The 23,104-nt window shown below is 39.5% G+C and overlaps 2 protein-coding genes and 1 long non-coding RNA gene across 6 annotated transcripts in view; 1 reads left to right on the forward strand and 2 right to left on the reverse strand.

Annotated features, from left to right (window-relative positions):
- The window catches only part of pparg (peroxisome proliferator-activated receptor gamma), a 35,984-nt gene extending 32,625 nt beyond the window's left edge, over window positions 1-3,359 (reverse strand). The window contains exon 1 of one of the 4 annotated variants that reach the window (XM_042402816.1): window positions 3,135-3,359. Coding sequence is in view for 1 of the 4 variants with exons in the window: in XM_042402801.1 (XP_042258735.1) it covers window positions 2,576-2,627 (52 nt within the window). In the remaining 3 variants the exon portion in view is untranslated. Of the gene's footprint in view, window positions 1-2,575; window positions 2,644-3,134 lie in introns of those variants that run through there. The other 3 variants (XM_042402824.1, XM_042402801.1, XM_042402810.1) reach the window with 3 other exon arrangements.
- A 28-nt stretch (window positions 3,360-3,387) lies between these two features.
- On the forward strand, window positions 3,388-19,049 carry LOC121890569. Its single transcript, XR_006093831.1, has 3 exons — window positions 3,388-3,475; window positions 18,105-18,267; window positions 18,978-19,049. It is a non-coding gene; the product is annotated as an uncharacterized LOC121890569 (long non-coding RNA).
- syn2b (synapsin IIb) overlaps window positions 8,786-23,104 on the reverse strand; it is an 86,405-nt gene continuing 72,086 nt past the window's right edge. Inside the window, exons 6-13 of the mRNA XM_042402772.1 lie at window positions 22,822-22,884; window positions 20,943-21,085; window positions 20,407-20,481; window positions 18,944-19,046; window positions 16,009-16,185; window positions 15,267-15,333; window positions 11,347-12,280; window positions 8,786-10,918 (exon numbers count right to left, since the gene is read on the reverse strand). Of these exons, the coding sequence (XP_042258706.1) occupies window positions 10,765-10,918; window positions 11,347-12,280; window positions 15,267-15,333; window positions 16,009-16,185; window positions 18,944-19,046; window positions 20,407-20,481; window positions 20,943-21,085; window positions 22,822-22,884 (1,716 nt within the window). The 3' untranslated portion in view covers window positions 8,786-10,764. The remainder of the gene's footprint in view (window positions 10,919-11,346; window positions 12,281-15,266; window positions 15,334-16,008; window positions 16,186-18,943; window positions 19,047-20,406; window positions 20,482-20,942; window positions 21,086-22,821; window positions 22,885-23,104) is intronic.

Raw genomic sequence — 23,104 nt, forward strand, 5'->3', positions numbered from 1 at the left:
TTCATCATACATTCACGCAATGACTGTGTTTAGCTCTTCCAGAGGTTTCATATATAACTTGTTAAAGCCACTGCTTAGAACACAAGCAAATGTTGCTTCTTATCGTTTGACGAATCCCCGTGTGAGAAATCCAACTTCTTTAAAAACCTGAGCTATGTCTTCACACCAGCTCAAACAAAGCTATGTGTGGAGGTATGGTGCCTACAGAGAGTTAAAAATGACTTTCAGACCGTGTGAGGGACATAACATAAACATAGCATGGTATCTCCAGGCACTCCTTTCATTTATGACAACAGAGCAAAGTCCAGATTATTCACACACACACACACACACACACACACACACACACACAAACACACACACGCACACACACACACACACACACACACACACACACACACACACACACACACACACACACACACACACACCTCTCTTTGGGAATTATATAACTTGATAAGCAATAATAATACCGGTAATCACTGACTGACTGGCGCTGTATCAACACATTTAGTCAATCAGATTTTAAACAGCTCATGCAGAGATTACAGGATGATTTTACCAATAATCTGTGTTTTCCTGTTGCTGATTTAAATAACCAGAGATTTCTACCATATCCTTTTGTTGTATTAGACACAACTTTCTACACTTGGTGCACAGAAAATCCAAAACTCAAACAGCTACCAAAGAAGAGGACACTTGAAACATAAATATATAGTAAAGGCCAAAATATGGCAATTATGCCATATTTCCCCATGATTTCCAATTTAACATGAATTTTAGGCAAAAGAAGTGTAAAAAGGGATGTTATGAGATCAATCCAGAGGAGAATTCTTTATCTGAGAAAGCTCCTTTTATAACTTCTCCAAAACATATTTCTCAACCACAAATTAATCATAAGTTCTCCTAATTTTAAATAGCCATGTTACATCAGTGATGACATTTTTAACCTTTAATAACTTTAAAGCTATGATAGCGTTCTGACAATCCCCTACTGAAACTTTTTTAGGAACAAGCAGCTGATTTTTACTCTCTGAGACCTCCTCATTTTGCCATTTATTTCCAATAATTTGATTGGCTTTAAAGGTCAGAGAGCATTTTTTTCTGGTAAAAGACAACTTCTTGCCTATTGCTTTTTATTGTCAGATATTTACTGTATGTTTTTTGAGGATATGTTGCTTTTTTAACAGAGTTGTTGATTTCCACTAAATTTGATATCACTGAGTATAAGAAGATATAACTGCATCACTCTTTGAAAGAGTGGTTTTGCAGATTTGAAGGTGGTTTGGCACATTTTAGCTCATTTATTATCAACAACATATCGCCTGCCTTGTGTTAATGGAAACCAAAGCCGCCATGAATTAATTTCATATCTTTCTTGCTTTTAGGTGACATCAATACACAATTAAAATAAACTTGCAGAGTCTTAAAATTAGCGTAAAACAGATAATCGCTGCATTTATTTTTGGGTGACAATACAGTGCAATTATTTTCGTCATTGCTTAATCTACTGATTATTTTCTTGATTCACTGATTGCTGGTATTGTCTGTAAAATGTGTGAAATTATTGAAAAATGCCCAGAGCCCAAGGTGACATTTTCAAATTACAACAGTCACAAAAGATCTCACAAAAAAATGCTACCATATATGATAGTTAAAAGCAGAAAACATTTGCATTTGAGAAACCAGAATTGGATAATGTTTGGCATTTTTCTTCAAAAATGACAGAAATTGATGAATCAATTATCAAAATAGTTGATTCATTTTCTGGCGATCAATTAATTGTTTCAGCTCTACATGGATATGTAATGTCAAGCAAATTTATACTCGCTACAAGATTTCTTTTCTGCATAAAGTAGTTAGCAAAATACTTTGACAAATTTAAAAAAAAACTATGCTTTGGGAAATGGTCTGCAGTAAAGTTAAGTTAATGGACAAAACACATACAAAAACACTGCATGGTTCTTTAAGTGTCAGAAAAATGAACGTCCAATATGACAGCAAAACGAAAAAACAAAGTCGCGTAAGTGATAGGCTGAAAAAAATACATCAAAACATTTTGTTTTGGAAGTGTAAAGTAATTCTCTATCAAGTCCCCCTGACAGCTCATTGTGTAGTATCAGATTATTCATATGAAGATCATACCAAGTGATGAAGAAAGATGTCCACAGATACCGCGAAAAAGCAGACTCACTGTTGACAGTGGCAGTCCGAGTCTTGCCCGACAAACTGATAAGTTCTCTTTATATCACAAAACATTCGGCCATTTCACACGAGAGCATTTCACCACAGTCCTACTCAGCAATCCTCAGAGAGAAATCAGTGTTGGCCCCTGAGCTTGTGTCCACATTATGCTGAGTCACAGCCAAGATTTAAACACAAAACTGCATGAACGTTGTGTAATATCTGCAAATGCCTCACATGACAGGAAAGATGAAGAAGTGACAGGGCTATATATATATATAATGTGTAAAAAGCCTTATTTATTCACAAAAATGTGAATGAAGTTAATCATGACAATTGCTCAGCATTTAAAGCCCGGAGAAGTAAAAAACAAACAATCTCTTACACTCACCTGAGAAGCTATGACCACTTTGATGGTAAAAATCTCTGCCTGGTGTTTGCATGTCAAACTCACATTCACACTGTGACCCGTAGAACTATGGACCAACACCTGATTGTGTGCCAGTTGTCAGTCCTGTGACCGCACCCCCCACCCCTACCTTCACCACCTCCCCACCCCCCACCCCCCACCTTACCCCACCCCCCAATCTGTAAGGCACTGGAAGTTTGTCACATTGCAAAAAAGAGTTGCCATAAGATATGCAATCTAGTTATCCGTAAATCAAGAGGAAATTTTGATAACGGGGTAGGGTGACTGAAGTTTGAATGGATTTTCAACCATTCTGAGGTCAAACAATGTAAGAATTTTTGATTTAATACATCTTGATTTACTCAGGAAATAATAAAATATTAAATATCGGTGGCATATTTTGTAATATCCTCTATTCATGCAATGCAAACTGGATTAAACAGCACGTTAAAGTGGTTTCCATTGCGTTATGATTCAACCAGCTGCAGCCACAACACACACACAACGGTGCGAAATATGAACTGAGCGGAAGGTGACTGACCTGAATCAGAGAGTTGAAGCGCAGAGGATCACACTTGCTTGTTTTGGGTGGTCCTCCTCGGTTGTTTGCGGGTCAGCCTGGGACACCGTGGCGTCTCGTCGCTTCCACAGGACCGCGGCGTCAAAGTGTTGAGGTCTGGTCGCTGTGACGGTTTCTGGTCATGCTGCTGTTGCTGCTGCTGTAGCCGCTCTCTGCCTGTCTCTCTCTCTCTCTCTCTCCTCCCTCCTCTCCACACAACCGCCCGGGATCCTGAGGACACACGCAGAGGCATCAAATTACCCTTTACGGCTCCGATTTACTTCATTTCAACTTAGTCGTTTGCGCTGTGATGGAAGAGACAGGTAAAAAAAAAGACTTAAAATGAAAGTATATTTATTTATTTGTTTATGGCTAGTGAAATTATTGTTGAAAATTAAATTTTGACACAAGCCAAATTGATAAAAGGAGCAGTTCAACATTTTGGGAAAGGTTTTTCAGTGTTCTTGCGGAGAGTTAACGTCAGTTAGTTCCTTTAACTGTTGTCTGTGTGTCGGCTAACTTATTAGCACAAACTAAGACTGAAAAAACGGGGAAACCACCTGCCTGGCTGTGACCACAAGTTACACGATCCACTTACCAGCAACTCCATTCGCTCACTAAAGTAACACATTAATTTACATCTCGTTTGTTTAATCCGTACAAAAACCGATAAAACGTCAAGTTGTGGTTTTACAGTCGTTGATTTATGTGCCAGGCTATTTCTTGGCCTGGAGCAGTTGCCAGGCAACCGACGAAGACTCCAGAAAGTTGCTGCTCCTCAACCAGAAATAGTCTTGTAGCTACATACCTTGTATCTACTTAACAACTTGTAGCTACATAACGTATAAAACAACAAAGTGTCCTTCACTTTTTTTTACACTTATTATATGGATTTATATGGATTAAACAAACGTGATATAATGTGTCAATAAGTGTTTTCAGCCTTTATGCTAAGCCAAATTAATTGGCTACCATAATGGCTGCTACTAGCCACTGTGCATGTGTGAGGGTGGTATTCTCATTTAAGTCTCAACAAAAAAGAAAAAAAAAAAACTATTTAAAGACATAATCATTACCTGATTAGTTGGTTGTAGGGTCACCCCCTCAAAGTCAAGTAGAGAACTAATAATGACTAATGAGATCTTAACAGTCACGTCTCTGCTTTCACAATCTTGTTTACACACAAGGTTCGGTCTAATAAACTCTGCGTGTTGAGAGATGACTGAATTCACCTGCTGAAGGATATTAACAGTGGAGAAACACTTTTGACAGATTCTGCAACTAAATTAACTAGTTTATTTGTTTAAAAAAAAAATCATTGTTCATGGAGTAACAGGTTGTTTAGTCGAAGACATCCTGATTGTGATGATGCTTTCACTTTGTTGACTTTTTGAAGACCTCAGACTAATTCTAACCTAAACCTCACCCTATTTTTAGCCTTAAACCAGACACATGAATCTACTGGGTTTTTTTTCTTCTTTTTTTACTTTGTTGGTTGAAAGCAGTTGTGGTTCTTCAATTTTTTCAAGTCACTTATCATGAAATAACATCATGTTATCTCAAGATATTGGATGTTGTTTTATTGTAATTATGTACAATGCATCAGATATAAAGTGCTTTTCACAAGATCACAAATTTAAAATCGTTAAACCATACCCATACCATAAGCAACTGTTTGGGATGTAATTGTTCATAATAAAATTAAACTTGAGTTCAGACTGAGATACGGCACCGCTGACTACTAAATGTTGTCCTCACAAGCTGAAAGGTTCTGGTTCGATGTGGTTTCAAGCTCCTAGTAGCACACAGAAACATTTAATAGAGCAGCCTGGTGAAGAAATGTTTCCACAACTAAAAAGGTCAGTCCATGAAGAAATAAATGTTCCTGTTTTTGTCCAAGTGTCACTTGACCAGACTCTGACCTTCTGTCTGCCCCAGTGACAAAGCTCCTAAATGGCACTGCGTGGTTGATGGGTATGTAGGTGAAAGGACTCGATAGCAATTCATTTTGAATCATCATGTGTGTGTCATTATTTGCATAATGCTATCACCGGAATGTATATAAAAGAAAAAAGAGCTTAATATTTAATTGGCTACAGAAACCTGTGTCATTAAATGTCATGCCGGTAAATGGTCTTTGGTGTTGCCTGGTCTGTTGTTGGCAGATTTTACACTTGAAATTCTTGAAACAATCTAAAGTTTCAAAGTGTTAAATAAAAACACCCACAGCCCAAAAATTTCAGACATGATAGAAAACCGATGTCTGCAACAGTGCAGAATTTCACTGTAAAAACAAAACCAAATGAAACGTGTGAACAGATCCTGATTAATGCTTCTTCTCAGAGATCAAGATAAAGACAAAGTTAAACTCATATATGTATCTTTCCAACCTGTTTTGTAAGGCCTTGAGAAGTGACAGACGTGAAACCCAGCTGCTCACTGTTCAGGAAGTCACCATAAAGTCTTGTGTGATCACAGTTTTAAAGGCAGCAAAATGTTAAATGCGGTTATATTATGCGACTTTCACTATGCAGTTGTCAGCTTGATTTCAGCCTTTGATATATCATAACCCTAATACTGTGAACTAAGACAGCTGGCACACTTTGCTTATTTACAGACACACACACACACACTCACTCTCTCACTGTCTCTCACATGCGTAACAATCCTCCCCACGCAGAATTTCTTTATGCTGAACAAAAAAGAATGACACCCCTGAGAGTTTTTTGCTGTCACAAACAAAACGCAGCAATCATTTCTAATTGTTTATACAGTTGAGTCCCAGCGGTATTTCTTTTGGTTGGATAGACTGGAACTCTGGTATCTGAAAATGTTCATCATCAAAGTGCTTGTGTATCCTTACAAGACTCGCCTACACTGTTGTGAAACAGTAATTATTAAGAAATGGAACCGATGTGATTTTTCAGGCATTGGCGAGGAGCAAGCTGTTCAAAATCAAAGTGCGGTGATAAAAATGAAACCCTTGAAACCAACATCGTAGTGGTGCCCGACACCCGGAAATAGGTCACAATGACTTGATTTTCACTCCATCCTCAAACACATATCGGATGAAATAAGAGCTAAGTATATTGAAATGTTTAACCAACGTACTGGTTGGTTCTTCCTCCTCGCGTCCACACTCCCTGGCTCTCAGTTAGGCTCCTTTATGTGCTTCTCTGGCTCCAGTAGGTCGGGATGAGCACCAAGACAAACAGCCTTTGGCTAGTAAAGGCTTGTATTGGTGCGTTAACCGCCTACGTACATGTCCCTATGAGCAGTGTGATGGAGACGTTCCCACAGATCTCCACTGGCTTCTTGTCCCATGGACCAAAAACCAAGAGACCGTGTTTCCTCTGTCTCCATTGCACATATTTGTGTGCAATGGAGACAGACCGTGCGTGTGATGGTGCGTGTTTCACGTCATCTATCAAGGCTGACGTTGTTGAAATGGTTTTATTAATCAGGCTCACTATTAAACAATACAGGTTACTCTTGTACTTACGCCATTCGAATGTGGTATGTATTTAAAACTTCCTGATTTAGATGACACCTTGACATTGACTTTTTTTCTTGACAGCATGAATATGTGAAAGCGTTTGGTAATTTCTCCCTAAGTGAATAAATAAACAATGTACAAAGCATACTTTTTGTTTATAATGCAAAAGGAATTTTGGGCGTCAATGGGGTGTGATAGGTTAAAGATGCTATTAGCAGCATTTTAAAATGGCCCGTGATGACATCACTGCATGGACACAAGCACACGGACACTTCAAACATATCACATATGCACACAGGGCAACGATTACTGTACACGCAAGTTAGTATTTTAAAGTCAAAAAACACACATTGAACATAAAACTTCAGCATCTGTTTGCAGATAGGAAATATATTCATACTCAGTATTTCTTTTACATGTATACAGTGCCACCTGCTGGCTCATCACAGGTAGTTCAACAGTCAATGTTTAGACCACAGGTCTTAATGTTTAACATCGATTCACACCTTGTTGAAAATGGCTTGTTGACACCACAGGACACTTAAAATATGCTTATTTTACCAGATAAAAGTAGTTAGATGACTTGATAATCTTAGATCCTAGACAGCAACAGATCAGCCAAACAATATCTGGGATAGAAGTTCATTCTTACATGCTTGAGTGTTGTGTTTGTATTTGTAAGATATAAAGTATTCTCCCCTTTCCCCCCTCTATAGTATTAACAATATATTACAATACTTCTAATGTGGTGAGTAAGCAAAAGCTGCATAACAATCATTAATTTCGTAGATGTCATGTGATCACAGTCACAGATGTCTTGGTAGATATATAGTCTGTTTTTCAGCTGTAGGAAACCAGTTCAAGGCCTTGTTCAGGCATCGTCCACCTGTCCTGCTGATGTGTCCTTGAGCACAAACACAGAACAAACAGAGCTGCAATTGACCTTACACTGTGAACTCACAGGGAGGCAAGTAGAAAGGGGATTTCCTCATTTGGTTCAATTTTGGCACAGTTCACTGTGTGTATTGTAAAAGTATTACATGATACCTTTGTTGTTGTTCAATAAAAGATCTGATGACTTCACAGAGGGAGCAGAGTTCATGTTTTCCAGCCAGATTTTAAACGTGGTTTGTCTTTCCAAACTGCAGTGAAAGATTGTGCTGACCCAGTCCTCACTTTGTTTGCCATTTTTAACACAGTTAGGACTTATGTTGGAACATGTTGGTCAAAATAACTCCATTTATTTATATATGTTCCCAAATCAGAGGTTTGCCCCATAGAGTTTCACAATCTGTACAGCATGGCACCCTCTTTCCTTAGACTAAGTTCAGATAAGGACAAACTAAAAAAAAAAAAAAAAAAAAAAAAGAAAAAAGAAAAGGAAAAAAACTTTTACACATGAAAAACTTATAAAAAGTGTGAATTGAAAGGTTCCAAACTCCAGGACCTTGACCCCAGAAGCTCATTCTTTACCACAGAGACCAAATTGTTGCCTGATGGTGCGCTATTTAAAAAAATACAAGACAATAGATGTTGTTTGGGATACTGTATGTGAATTATGTCTTCCTCTACCTACTTTATTGGCTCAGTTGCAAAAATCACACAGGTGTGAACTAATCTAGAGTCAATACAAGTGAAGTGAAACACCAACATAATTCTGTTATACTGTATATTTAGATTTACTTTAGACACCCTGTTGTGGTCAATGTACTAATGACATAATAATACAAATCCTACTAAGTGAGTCTTGATCATGTCAACTAATAGATGTCACAGAATTTTCTGCAATTGATAAAAGACTGATAAAGTAGCTGATCCTTTGGAAAGTATAAGTGGTTTGGTTCAGCAGATATGGATATGATTCTGGTCAAAAATCAGGGCAAGACAGAGGATCCTCGGGTCTATGGATTTTATTGTATTGAAGTTCTAAATATTGAAGCAAAACCTAGAGAGAGAAGCTGCACTGATATAAAATACCTAACATTAGCCAATGCTAATAATCTCATTGTGCTACAGCCATTTATCTAATGGGCAGACAGTTAAAGAGAGATGTGTGTTGTTATTATTAGCAACACTTTATGTCTAATGCTAGTTTTTAGCATCGGTATACATGTATTTGCTGTAACCAGTAAAGAAAACGTTATCACAGCCATCAGCATGAATCTCACATAGCGAATCAGTGGAATGATGGAACCACATCTTTATTAACTTTTATCTGTACAGAAATAAAACATTATCAGTCACCAGATCATGCAAAGCAGTATTGCGTTACAAATAAAAACACAATACAAAACAAACAATAGCCTATATACTGTACCATAAATATGGAGCCTCAAAAAATAAATAAATTGATCAATATATTACAAAAAAAATACTCCTGAGATGACACATACGTACATACAAATACAATAGTCTATGTTATCATTTACTTGCAACATAGCACTGATGATGGATAAGCAGACAGGTTGATATGCAGTACTTATGTGTTGAGATTTTTTTTTTTACACATATGAACTTGAAATGCAGCAACTCAGCTGGAAATGACCAGTCAAGGATACTGGGTGCTTTCAATCCTGTGTTACACATAGGATTGATCACAAAAACCGACACCTTTAATATGGCATAATCTGACACCCAGCTGCTGACTGCAGTAAAAAAGCAACCTGGAAAGTTGCCACTGAAAGGAATCTTAAAGGGAATGTAAGAATAAGGTATTTAACAGATACATAGGTCCTGTATGGATGATCATATTTATATTTATAATAGGGTGACAGCACTCAACAATCATGTTGAGGTGTTATTGCACTACTGTCTCAATGTCTTTTTATGAGAATAATCAACAAATTACAATACTGTTGATAGATCTACACAGAGGTGAAACAAGAAATCACCAGTCACAGCTTCAGACATGAGTCTTTTTACTATTTGAAATGCATTCATCTACTTTTTAGGATTGATTTATTCTGTCTGGCACATTTGGACCAATCCCAAAGCTCCCAAAAGTCCCAATCAGTCTTGCCCTCAATAGGGTTCGAGCACTTGAGGTAAATGAATGAATTTCGATTTGTAACGGACTCAGGTCTGCACAGCTAGCAGATGTAGCTGTGATTTGAAAACATGTCCACAATAAGGCTACAACATCTAGAGAGCGAGAGAGAGAGAGAGAGAGAGAGGCAACGTAGGGCAAAACTCAACACTGATAGAGCTCCCTTCTGCTCCAAAAGTCACACTGAGCCACTTGGAGGAGCCATGCATAACAATTGAACACAGATGAACATACACATATTTCAAACTCCCTCACACGACAATGAACTTCAAGGCTTTTAGACAAAAAAGGGGGTGCTACTGTGCGACAATGACGAGCCCAGTAGTCCAAGGACCAGAGACACAACGGCTGGATTTACACCGGAACAAACTCTTTAAAGAAGTCTTTTTTTTTTCTTTTACTCACACACTTTTACTTACTTATTGATCAAAACTGAGGAATACTGTAACCACAGGGGAAACCATCAAATGTCAAATATATGGTTATTATTTAAAATTAGTATAAATCCAGCCACTGAATGAAAGAGTTATGTCACTGACAAAAGCTAATTGAAAAGTGCTACTAGATATTTTTCAATATTATTGGCTTATCTCCCTTTATAGTTATATATGTTTATATTTATATACTGTATTTATATATACTGTATGTACATTCCATCTGTAGTCTTGAATATTATACTTTTCATATACTTCCGAAAGTGATCCATAAGTGTGTCTTGGGAAAAATATAGATTTTGGGTTTTTTTTTGTTTGTTATTCTATTCTATTCTATTCTATTCTATTCTATTCTATTCTATTCTATATCAATGACGTAACTCCTTCATTCCAATTATTCTGGCACAGTATCATTCACTGAACATCCTACCCAGCAGGCCTCACTGTTACTCACACAGAGAAGCTGAAAGTGGAGGAGAAGAGGGACCGGGACGGAGGGAATACAGTACAGTTAACACACAAAGTTTAATCTCAGACTGGTTCACATTTAATGTCAATCAAGTCATCACTGGCCAATGGCAATAGAGGGGTGGGAGGGCCAGAATCAACAAGGGGCTGACTACGGTTCGGTTGTGTTTAGTCAGAGAAAAGGCTGGCGAAGGACTTTCGGAGGTTGCGAATGGTCTCGGCCTTCGCCTCTTCTTGGCCGTCACCTCCAGAGCTTGAGACACCGCGGAAGAAAGAGGAGTCGCTGAAGGCGTTGAAGGCATTGGTCAGGGACTGGGACTTACTGGGAAAGGGGAATGAGAGGATAAAGAGAGGGATGAGGACAAGGGGGTGAGGAAGGAGGGAAGGAATAATAGGATGCAGGGGATGGGGGATGAAGGATGGGAGAGGATGAGGGAGGATAATGTGAATGTTTAAAGTAAGTGAGAGAGACCATAAGGAAGGAAAACAAACAGGGAAATGTAAGAGGGCCAGAAAGTCACCCACGATATTTGTACGATGTTCCTTGAGAAATTCTATCCATAACTTAAGTGTTGTCAATAATAATGAATAGTCATGTGGCGAATAATTATAATATGCCATCAAAATGTGGAATACAATTACATACAGTACATTATCTCACTACAGCAGGAGGATTTTTAACACAAAGTATGATCCATTAAAATGCATGTCTTTGCATTATCAACAGTGCGTTGATAATATGGCGCTTACTTCAGCAGAGGATGGGTCTTTTGCTGGGATCCTGGCTGTTCTTCCACAGGGGCTTGGGCCTCTTCAGGGGCTGCGGCTGCTTCGGCTGGGACAGGCTCAGGGTTTGGGGAAGGAGAGGGTGGCTTGGCCTGGGGCTGAGCCTTAGCTGGAGACTGGACACTAGGTGGGGACTGGCTGGCTTTGGCGGGGGACTGAACCTGTGCTGGGGCTGGGGCTGAGGCAGTATCTGAGGCTTGAGTGGGTGCTGGGGTTTGGACAGCGGGCTGTGGTTTAGGTAAAGCTTTGGGAGGAGATGAGGTTTGCGGTTTTGGCTGGAGCTGCGGCCTGGAATTCCTGCGCACAGGAGGGATGGGCTTTGCAGGTGGTGTGGGTTTGGGGGGCAGCTCTTTTGGTTTGCCTGGAGCTGGGGATGGGGAGCCCTGAGGCTGGGGCTTGGGCTGCTCTGTGGTGGGAGCTGAAGTTGGGGGAGAGGCAGGGGCTGGGGCTGTGGCTGTGACTGGGGCTGGGGCTGGGGCTGGGGCTGGTGCTTGGGCTGAAGCTGGGACTGGGGCTGGGGCTGGGACTTTGGCTGGTGCTGGAGCTGCTGCTGCTGCTGCTGCTGCTGCTGCTGCTTTGGTTTTGGGAGAGCTTGGAGCTGCGGCTGCTGCTGATTTAGCTGGGGATGATGGTGAAGCTTTGGCTGGGGCCGGGCTGGAAGCAGAATCTGGGGTTGACTTTGCGAGGGACGGGGCTCTCGTCATCGGGGGAGGCCTCGGCACGGGAGGCTTTGTGACTGAGGCGGACTTCTGGACTGGGCTTGGCTTCTGACTTTGAGCTGGTTTCTGAACTTGACCTGGACCAGTTTTCTGGGCCTGGCTGGGCTTTGGCACCGGTTCAGATACTCTCTTAGCTGACTCTGATGATGGGTCTACGCTCTGTGATTTCACTGGTGCACCTAAGAGATTGAAATAAGAAAGTTATTAGATTGTAGTTCCACTGTTATATAACACCAAAGGCAAAAATGCAAAAAGAGAATAGAAAAATAATAATAATAATTTTTTTTTAAATCTAGCACCTGTTGTTTTAGTGCAGCTGATAGAAAACCAGGTGTCTGTAACACTCATCAAGAGACCAAAGCAGAACATGATACAGATAATGAGCTTGACTCTTAACATGCTAACTCACAAAATGACCTCTCACATTCATAGAAATCCTGACCATTAGAGAACTCATCTACCTAGGACAGATTGAGGCAAAGCAGACTCTGAATGTTTGGACAGTAATGACCAGCAGGGGGCAGCAGATCAACAGAGAGAGGAGAAGGAGTGGTGACTCGCCTATCATGCCAAGTGTTAGTTGCCTTTATGCACACCAGCTCATGTGGCCATTAGGAGGAGAGGTGGTGATGAAAAGAGAGAATGAGAGGAAAGGAAAGAGCAGGAGAATGAAAGGAAGTTAACAGCAAAAGGAAAGATGATACAACCAAAAAAGAATAGAAGCATTAAACGACTGAATGATTCAAACACAGGCAGCAAAGCAACCAGTCAAGAGGCATAAACATGCTAAGTAGTGAAGGACTAGGCAGGGATGAGTTTCCAATTACTGCACAAAGATTAGTCACTTTCATGGATGCAGGATTATGGTTAAATATGTAAATTATACATTAAAGCCTCTTTGAAGAGTTGGAAAATATTTATTAATTTATATCTATATATTTGTTCATTTTAATAATATTGTTTTTACATGATTTGACCACTACAAAACCTCCATGAAAATTCATCCCAGTCATTCTCGGAGTTATTGCTGTCAGGCAGCAAAATAGCCAGTCTTACGTTTTATCAGAGTTTGTCATTAAGCATCCCAATGGTTGCTTGGAACTCACGACGCATAAAAACCAAAGAAAATACCATTTACAAACATAATTTGTAAAGGATGACACCATAAGAATTTGCTTGGATACAACTGCTGAATTACTCAGTCTCTTAGTTTTTTTTTTTAGAAATGTGCTTATCTATGCTTCTGTCTATCTGTAATCATTCATTTGTTATTTCTTTTTCCTTTAACCATTATTTAAACAGGTAAGTACAAGGGAGACCTGGCCAGGACGGCAGCATAAAAAGTTGCAGACAATACAATACTTCATCAGGCACATAAATAAAACAATTGCTGACTGCTATTAGATGAGATTTTTCACTTTGGTAACTACTTTATGTGAGGAGGTACTTCAGCCTTGCAGGTGAACAAACAGGTAAAGACTTTGACCTGAGTTGGCACTATTCATAATCTCTTTGCAGAAATACAGACTTGAAAATATTTGTAGCCAGATGATGAAGATCAATAATTCAACGGTCTGGATCCAGGCAAATAAGGAATGATCATGCAGAGAAAGAAAGAGATGCTTGTTTTCTTTGAAACTCTTCAGTAAATATGTAACCAGGTTTTGTAATTGTGAAGAAAAATATGTAGTGTGCACTATATAACACCACTTTGTCTTGTCTCAGGTATTATAACACAGAACGATGAAGGTTAATTTACAATCAAAGAGAAAAACAAGTGGTTATTCACAAAACATTCAGATCTTGCCCTTTGGTACTTGACAGAAGGAAATCTTTTTTTTTTTTTTTTTTTACCATAAACTGATTTGCACCATAACAAGATATTGATTAAAGCCGATACGAAGGATTCAAAAGCCGAGCGTTAATCACTAAGACAGAAGCCCAACTGAGCTGACCAGAACTTAATTTTCACAGTGATCACGAGCTGTACACTTAAGAATACATAAAAATGAACAGATTATCTATCTATCATCTATAAATAAGCTTATGTCTGCCACTATTTACTAGTCATTTTTAACAGTGTTAGATTATCTCAGAAAAGCAATATTAATGTAAGATTCAAATAAATTAAACCGCAATGTGATTTGCACATCTAAACATCTCAACACTGTAGGCACATGTTTATCTCTAATAATCCCTCTAAAATATAAAAAGCCAGAAATCCTAAAAAATCCACACAAATACATCACCACAAGGACTACAAGCTTTTGCCACTTCCATGCAAAAAGAGAAAAACTGAATCCAAGGTAATGGAGATGCAAACAGACACTCACCAACAGACAGTATCACACAAATAATAATGGCTCTGTTCATTTACAATGCTAATGCTGTTTTACCACTTTTGCTTTTATCAGGCACATTTAGTTTTAACACGTCAGCCCTGAGCACAAACATCACAACACTAACACAGATGCTATGGCTGCAATTAAACTCAGCACGCTGACTAAGTGCAATATACTGCGCGTTTGCTTGGTAATTCAAGTGAAAGTCACAAGGTAAACAGAGACAAGACCATAGTTTGAAACAATGATGGCATTTTTCTATTCTTGAACCCAGATTACAGTCAAAAATACCGATGCATCAGTCTGAGGCAGTTTGACTTTTGTTACCTTCCAACAAACAGAGATGAAGAGGAGAATGCAGACATGACATAAACTGCTCTTATTCATAACTATTTACTATATTACCTCAGCGATGTGACACCTGTAATGGTAATCTGGGATATGGGGTATCTCTGCATTTACAGTCTTTTTTTCGGCTTAAACTGTAAATCAGATGCAAACATTCCAAAGAGCGCCAATAACTAAAAACTAGCCCATATTCATTCCTCACTGTAAAGATAATTTCTTTTTTTATTTAAGGCAATCTTTTCTAGTCAACATGAAAAAAAAAACCTAATGAGCTTTTCCCTCTGGTGGCAGTACTTGTTTTGACATAGAAGGCATTATTTTTTTCAAATATTGGATACTTTTAGTACATTTCAGAAAAATTCCCTTAAGGTGTTTGAGAGCGAACTGTCCCGAGTGATTCAAAGTGTTTCCTAGACATGCTTTGGCCCTCCAGCGGCAGCACTTGTATTACAATGGAGAACAGTGTTCAGACAACCTTGAGGTTGAGGGCGCTGGCCCGTGGTCATATTTGGATCTGCCAGTCCTTCCTTAAGGGCAGCACTCTGGGAGAGCGTGAGGGGGTGGGAGAAAGGAAGAAAAACAAAGAGAGAGAGAGAAAGAAAGAAAAACATGAGTAAGAGGTTTAGGTAAAGAATAAGCAGTGAACTGTGAAGAGCTGCTACCACTAAATGATTTTCCTGCAGGCAGAAAAACCTGCCTCTCATTATACTCACAAGCAAAATTGAAGCAAATGTTGCATGCATTATTTTAGCTATTTATTTTAGGTCATACATTACAAATACTTAAGTTTTGTATGCATTTAATTTAAAGGACCAGTGTGCAGGATTTAGTGGCATCTAGTGTTGGGGTTGCAGATTACAACCAACTGAATACCCCTCCCCACCCCCTACCCTTCCAAGCGTGTTGGAGAACCTACGTGGCTGTGAAACTCATGAAAAACATGAAAGGCCCTCTTTAGAGCCAGTGTTTGGTTTGTCCACTCTGGGCTACTGTAGAAACATGGCGGTGCAACATGGTGGGCTCCATGGAAGAGGACCCGCTCCCTATGTAGATATAAAAGGCTCATTCTAAGGTAGCGAAAACACAATGATTCTTATTTTCAGGTGATTATACACTAGTTAAAACATACTTATGTTAGGTCATATTCCATTTCTGCCAAGTCTGTTCTGTTAGATGCCACTAAATTCTACACACTGCACCTTTAACTAAACCTCTACCTGCTGGGGCTGCACAGTAGTTGGCTTCTGGGCTTGAGGAGAACGAGCAGGTGAGCGGGAAGCCCCCGATGTCTTGGCAGCCAGTGCTTGGTTCATCTTAGTCAGCACCACCTCTGAGATGAGCTGACGGTCTTCTGCCTGGTGATCACCAATCAACTGCATAGATGAACCCACAACCTGGACAGACAAGACAGAGGGAATGTATTAGAAAATGTGTGCTTTAAGATTGAAAAAGTAACTGAAAGGTCAAATTAGGAGGTTAAATGGACCATACTAGAGGTGTGGTAACAGCAATAAGGTGTGCTAAGGGCTTTTTTCTTTCAAGTAGAAGATTTGTGTAGAATTTGTTTAACTTGGAGTTGGCTTCTAATGTTTTGGTGCCGTTTGTGATGTTAGGACTGCATTGCATTGCTAGTTTCATCTGTTTCGTCTTCTATTTTCTCCCTCTAATATGACAACAAACATGAAGAAAGAAAGAAGATTAAGAAGAAAGAAGAAACAAAACTGTCAACACACACACACAGACTGTACAGCATGTTTCTGCATAAAACATGGGAATCATCTTTATTTTCAGTAACCCAAAAGCTTCATCATTGTGGCAGCCAGGCCATCCCTAAACAAGACAGGACATATTGTGACATTTTAGGAGCAATCAACAGCCTGGCAACTGTATGTATTATCTACTTGACAATTTTGCTGCTTCACTGTGGAAACCACAACACCTTTCCTGTGGAGATGACTCATGGGTAGACATGTTTTTACATCTTTCTCACTATGGTATATAACCCACCCTCCACATAACTACTGCATATTTCATTCCGACAGCCAGACTACTTCAACATGTAAGTGGGATGCTTAGATCGCCTGGATGCGACAGTGACTGCGTGTAGGTGTCATTGTGGCTCCAATGTCATCACACTGTTCTCCCTTTTCAGCCTCAGCCTCTTTCACTGAACTGTGTCATTATACAGGAATTTGTCTTACCTGTTTGCTCTATATAAACCTCTATCTGTGCAAATGCCTGCCATCCTGCTTCAGCACTGTTGAATTTGTTTGCCAGTTTTGACTGCCAGTCTGTGAGCAACTGTAAGCTTGTTTATTAACTTTCAAATGTGACAGACTGTTTAAACCATATGTGCAGTATCATTGCCTCCACTTTGGTCCAGTTAAAAATAACTAGTTACCAGAATTTTGACAAAAATTGACCCAGCTGACCCAGCTTTTTCCACGGATGAGGGGGCTGAGTTGACCTACACCACTGAGTGGCTCTATACTTACTGCCAAAATGCAACCGTGGCTTGTTGAGTTGCTCCTTGAGCTGGCAGAAATCTTGGCCACTCAACAGCTCAATCCTGCGGCCAAATTAGTCCCTGCTCCAGGTCCTGTGTCTCCCAGTTTCTTCCAGTTCCTGCTTGGTTACTTCAAAGCTTGACTATCTTACTGCCTACTTTCTGTCTAGCCTTCTTCCTTCTGCAAGCCAACCTTCTGCTTATGTCTTCACAGTCTTGTTCCCTGGTGCCTTGGCGGAGAGACACCCTGAGTCCCTTAGAGAATCATTTGTAGGCTCGTCATATTTTGGGTTTATGTCAACTCGGGAACTGTCAGTTCAAATGTGTTTGCCTTGGTTCCCATGGCTCATTCTCCAGTCATTCACCGCCCTGCACTCCCGAGACTCCACTACTATGTTCCTTCTGTTTCTTCTGACCTCCTCTCTGGTTGAGCCCTACTCTATCTGAGGCTGAATGTGTCTTTCTGTCTGATCCTGAACCTGTCTCTCTATCTGAGTCTGAGCCAACTAACTAACTAACTGTCTCTGTCTGTCTATTTATCTGAGCTTAAATCTGTTCTGTGTGAACCTGAACCTGTCCTTGTCTGAGCCTGAATCTGACTCTACCTCTTTACCTGAACCTGAACATGTCTTGCTATCTGGGCCTGAAATTGCACATCTCCTTGTCTTAACCCGAAACCGTCTCTCCACCAGAGCTTGTTTCTCCTTCTCGCCCTGCATCTATCCCCCTTTCACTCAACTCTCCCTGTTAGACCCCTCCACAGTCCTGCCCACCTGAACTGTCCCCTTCTGCTTCTCTCGTGCCCAGACACTCCTCCTGGCTACTGTCACTGCAACCAAGCTCCATGTTAACAACCTGACAACCAAGCAATGAGATTAGCTGTTCACCCTTGACCTGCCTCTTCAGATTTAACTCCACCAGCTGTGTCACAGTGTCTGGGTCCTGTTGCCTACAGCTAGAAATGAGATAGGTGGGTAGATGCCGCTCTACTAAACAATGACACATTCTCAATCTTAAAGTTGTATTCTGTGTCACTGTATGTAATCTACCACTTGACTTTGAAAGCTCACTTGTAAAATGTTATTTCCAAAGCTGATGGCTGGGATCACAATATTTAGACATTTTCCATACTGAGACATAACTACTGCGGCATTTGATTTTCAGGAAAGGTATTATTACAGCAAAGAACATTCCTACTCTAATGTGTTATTCAGAACCATTGTGGTATTGACTTCAAGACTATAAAACATGAAACCAATATGCTGAAAAATTGACAAGATACGGGGGAAAACTAGCTGAAAAAACCCAGACAGAGCAGTTTGTAGAAAGAGACATATATACAGTTATCAAACTCATAATGTATATTCAGGTTAGGTTCAATCAGTTCATTCCCAAACAGACAATCTATGGTCCCAGCAGTATAAATTAGGCCAGACATGCTAAATTTAAGACCTTATTAGTAAAACACAACTCTGACAGGCTGATGCCAACATGGTGCAAGGTTTTAGACAATAAGCAGGTCAATAAATACAGTGACAGTAAAAAAAGAGCAACTGTTTGATTGTTTGATTTATGGCTTTATCAAATGTTTGACAGATCCGTTCATCCATCTATCAATCTCTCCTTCCTTTATGTGATTTTCTCACCTCAGTAATGTAGTCATTACCATCCTTCCCACAGATGGCTTTGACAGCACAGATATCCAGCCCTCCAAAGATCTCTGAGCAGGTATCAACCCACAGCTTATACCTGTTCACAGAGAGGAGAATGCATGACAACTGGATTAGGTCTAATAAGGGTTGCTGTAATGTGTTCACAGTATGTACAATGACTGTTGGCACTGGAGGCAAGTCAAGAAGAGTGGGAACTATTTCACGTTGTATTAAAACAGGAGTGGGAATAAAAACAGAACTTCTGCCTTACACCATCTTGCTTAGCAAAAGTTTTGTTCTTGCACACTATTTTATCACTAATATTGACTTTTATATCTGTTGACTTGACACTACATGCTCTCTAGCTCCAGGCTGCATCAGCTGAAGCCATTGAAGGTGCTGTTGCTGACTTGGGTTGCAGCTCAATCTAATTGACTTGCTGTCTGGAAAACTGCACACAATCAAACTAGGGCAACAAACAAACATGTCAATACTGACCTAAAGTATATGAAACCTTACTACATTATTACTAGTAATTCTACTTTTATCCACAACTGTCCAAAGAGATTTTATAATACAATATGTTGTCACAAGCTGTCAGAAATTAAGGGTTGTTTTTTTTTTGCATTTTTTCATGATATATTTCAATGATTTACAAATTAAAACACACAACTCAGTATTTCAACATGTAAGTGGCAAATTCTTCCTCATCCTGTGGTGGCAGTGAGGGTTCAAACAAGCTTTTGGGCCAAAAGTCATTTGATGAATCAGACACTGTATGTAAATAACTAGTAACAGTAACAGAGGGAGATAACCACTCTGTTACTGTTTCATATACTTCAGGTTAGTATTTATGCATCAACTTTTTAGCTTTTTGATCATATTGCAGTGTTGCAGTTTTTTTCAGAAAGCAAGTCAGTGGCACTCCATACAGACATTGGTGCAGCAGCCTTAATACACACAATCTCCTATTATTTGACAACAGACCTTTTTAATTGCTGATATTTGGGCTTGTTATAGCAGAAAAAAAGCACATTTATTACATTCGTAATGGCTCTGTTTTATTTGGATATCTAAATAAGCCGTAATATTGAGCCAGCATGCATTATTAACATCATTAATTAACATCAATCAAAATATCTGCAGTGAAAAAGGTCTATAATCCAGATTTTAGTCGTGAGCAGAAAAGTTTGGTGTGAACACTATTTCATATCACAGACCAAACTCACAACAACTCTATATGTACATACACAGAATACACATTAAAAAATAAGCAGCATCAGTCCACTGAAAATATTAACGGATTTCCAAACAGCTGTGTTTTTACCCGTGTGAACTGGTTTCAGCTGAATGAACCTGCTGTGTGAGTACAATGTGACTAACTGTGACATAACACAAGAGCGACATGTGTGACAAAAGTGCAGCCTGAGCATCACTAATGTAGAAGCGGCGCTCACTTGTCAGTCATGGCTACTTGTTCTAACATGGCAGATCCGGTGTTGCTCTTCCAATTACCAGAGATGGATGTTCGCCTGGAAAAGAAGAGGAAATCGTAAATTAAATTACAACAGACACAAACCTACACTTGTAGACATTTTAAATGAAGGCAGACAGATTTAGACAACCTTGTAGCAGGAGCTTGGATTTCAGCACAAAATAGCCAGTGTAGTCAGGCAACAAGCACCGCTGAGGGTTTTCAGGATGATTAGCAGCTTGTTAAATAGGCCAGTTGTAGTATGATCTTTGTTTTACACTGAGAGTACTTTAAAACAACAACAAGCATGAAGGATACACAGAACTGGCATGTTAAAGTGTGTACTTTACTTTTCAGGTTGCCATGTTAATGCTTTTAAAGCAAATGTCAGTGTTCCCCTGACTATTGATGTACATGTCCTGAGCCCAGAATTCAATGCGTTACAAACACAAAATATGCATATAGCACTGTATACACATGAACACACCCAATATATGAAAGAAAAGTCTTCCCACTTACATGTATGCCTTGTAGTCAGCGCCGATTTTCTGGACCCTGATATCATACTTGGCGTCTACAAATGGCTCTGTAGTACAGTAGGTCTGAGTGATGGCCACCACACTTGCAATATCCTGGAAGTCACTCACATTGTCCACTTTGACCTATAGAGGAATAAAAAAAAAATTACTATACATTTTTTTGTTCATTTTAACTAGTTTTCATTTTTGAGCTGTGTTTAATTCAAAGTAACAGTTTGACATTTTGGGAAATACTTTCTTGCTAAGAGTTAGAAAGAAGATCAATACAACTTTTGTGTTTGTACTTTTGCTAATACAAGGAGACAGTAACACACACTGGAAACAGGGAAATAGTCTGGCTCCTACCAAAGGTTAAAAAAATATGCCGTCCATCAGCTCTAAAAAGAAAAATTTGGACCTTACAGTAGGACCTTTGGACAGAGCCAGGTGAGCTGTTTCTCCCTGCTTCCAGTCTTTAACAAACTATGCTAACCTCTTGCTAGCTCCAGCTTCAGATTTAGCATACATGAGAGTGACATCGATCCACTCATCTCTCAGCAAAAAAGCAAATAAGCATATTTCCCAGACTGTTAAACCATTTATATAAGTACAAAGAGTCAACAATCTGAACAATCTAAACTCGTGGCTTGCAGTGTAGCATTTTCCATGTACTTTGCATATCTTCAATATAATCCATGATCCAATTCATCAAAAAACACAGTGGAAGCTATCACAGAAGTGCTCTCACTCATAATTGATCATGAATTACTGTGTCTTTCTCAAACTATTCCTCTTGCAGAGAAGAAACAACAGCAGTGAAACAGACATAAAAGGGGGTGACTTACAAAAACTACATCTGTGGTAAATTACAGGTGTGCAGAGATTAGATGGCAGGATAAACAAAGGCAAAAATGCACAGGCTGATAAGAGGTCCAGAGAGAGAACAATAACACAATATCAGATTGAGCAGTTGAGGGGAACAATGTGAGATGGATCGATAAGGAGTGGATAAACACTTGACTCTGATTTCACCCAGAAAATATTAACACAGTTGTCAATCAATAACAGGATGATGAGAGGAGAAGAGGAAGACTGTGAGAGAATATAAAGAGGTGTGCTGTAATCATGTAAAGGAGCAGAGGATGGAGAAGGAATATTGAGTGGTAGTTTAAGTCAGCATGATGGCGACATTAGCTGTATCAGTCAGAGAAAGTATTACACAGTACAATTTAACAGTGTGGATCCAGATGTGATGGTGCTTAGTGTAACCATTCAACTATATCTGGGCACACTTTAAAGCACCTCCCAATGGCAATTTGTAAAAGGATGCAACAGTCTAATGGTGTCCATTCAAACACAACATTTGTATCATTTAATTAAAGGACCAGTGTGTAGGATTTAGTGACATCTAGCGGTGAGGTGCAACCAACTGAATATCCTCTCCTCAACCACTCCCTTCCAAGTGTGTAGGAGAACCTACGGTGGCTGCACAAAAAACGCGAAAAACATGAAAGGCCCTCTCTAGAGCCAGTGTTTGGTTCGTCTGTTCTGGGCTACTGTAGAAACATGGCAGTGCAACATGGCAGGCTCCGTGGAAGAGGACCCGCTTCCTATGTAGATATAAAGGGCTCGTTCTGAGGTAACAAAAACACAACGATTCTTGTTTTCAGGTGATTGTTCACTAATGAAAACATTATCTGCCAATAGATCCCCCAAAATCTTACACGCTGGTCCTTTAACAACCAGTGCTTAAACTGGAACAAATTTTAGGAAGCCAGAGCTTTAATCTGCATTAAGATGATGCTTCAATTTTGCATTTATACAGTAAATACAGAAGTTAAGTGATTGTACAATAGTTGAATTAAAGGAATCAGCATTACCTTTCCCATTCCAGAGTGGGCGTGTCCAATCTTCACCACTACTGGGAAACTCGGTGTTGTAATCTGAAAAGGAACAGATTAAAGGATGAATAATATGAACAACACAGAATGACTACAGCTGTAACAGCTGTAGAGGTAAGCAAGCCTTTATGACCCAGTACTGCAAAAAACAATCATCTTAAATGATACAATTAACTTAATCTAATATTGATTCTTTAAGTCCAATTATATTACAAAGCAACTGATACAAATCTGGAGGGGATGGCACTGAAATGATCTGCCA

This window comes from Thunnus maccoyii, chromosome 3, assembly GCF_910596095.1.
Source record: "Thunnus maccoyii chromosome 3, fThuMac1.1, whole genome shotgun sequence".
NCBI classification, from domain to species: domain Eukaryota; kingdom Metazoa; phylum Chordata; class Actinopteri; order Scombriformes; family Scombridae; genus Thunnus; species Thunnus maccoyii.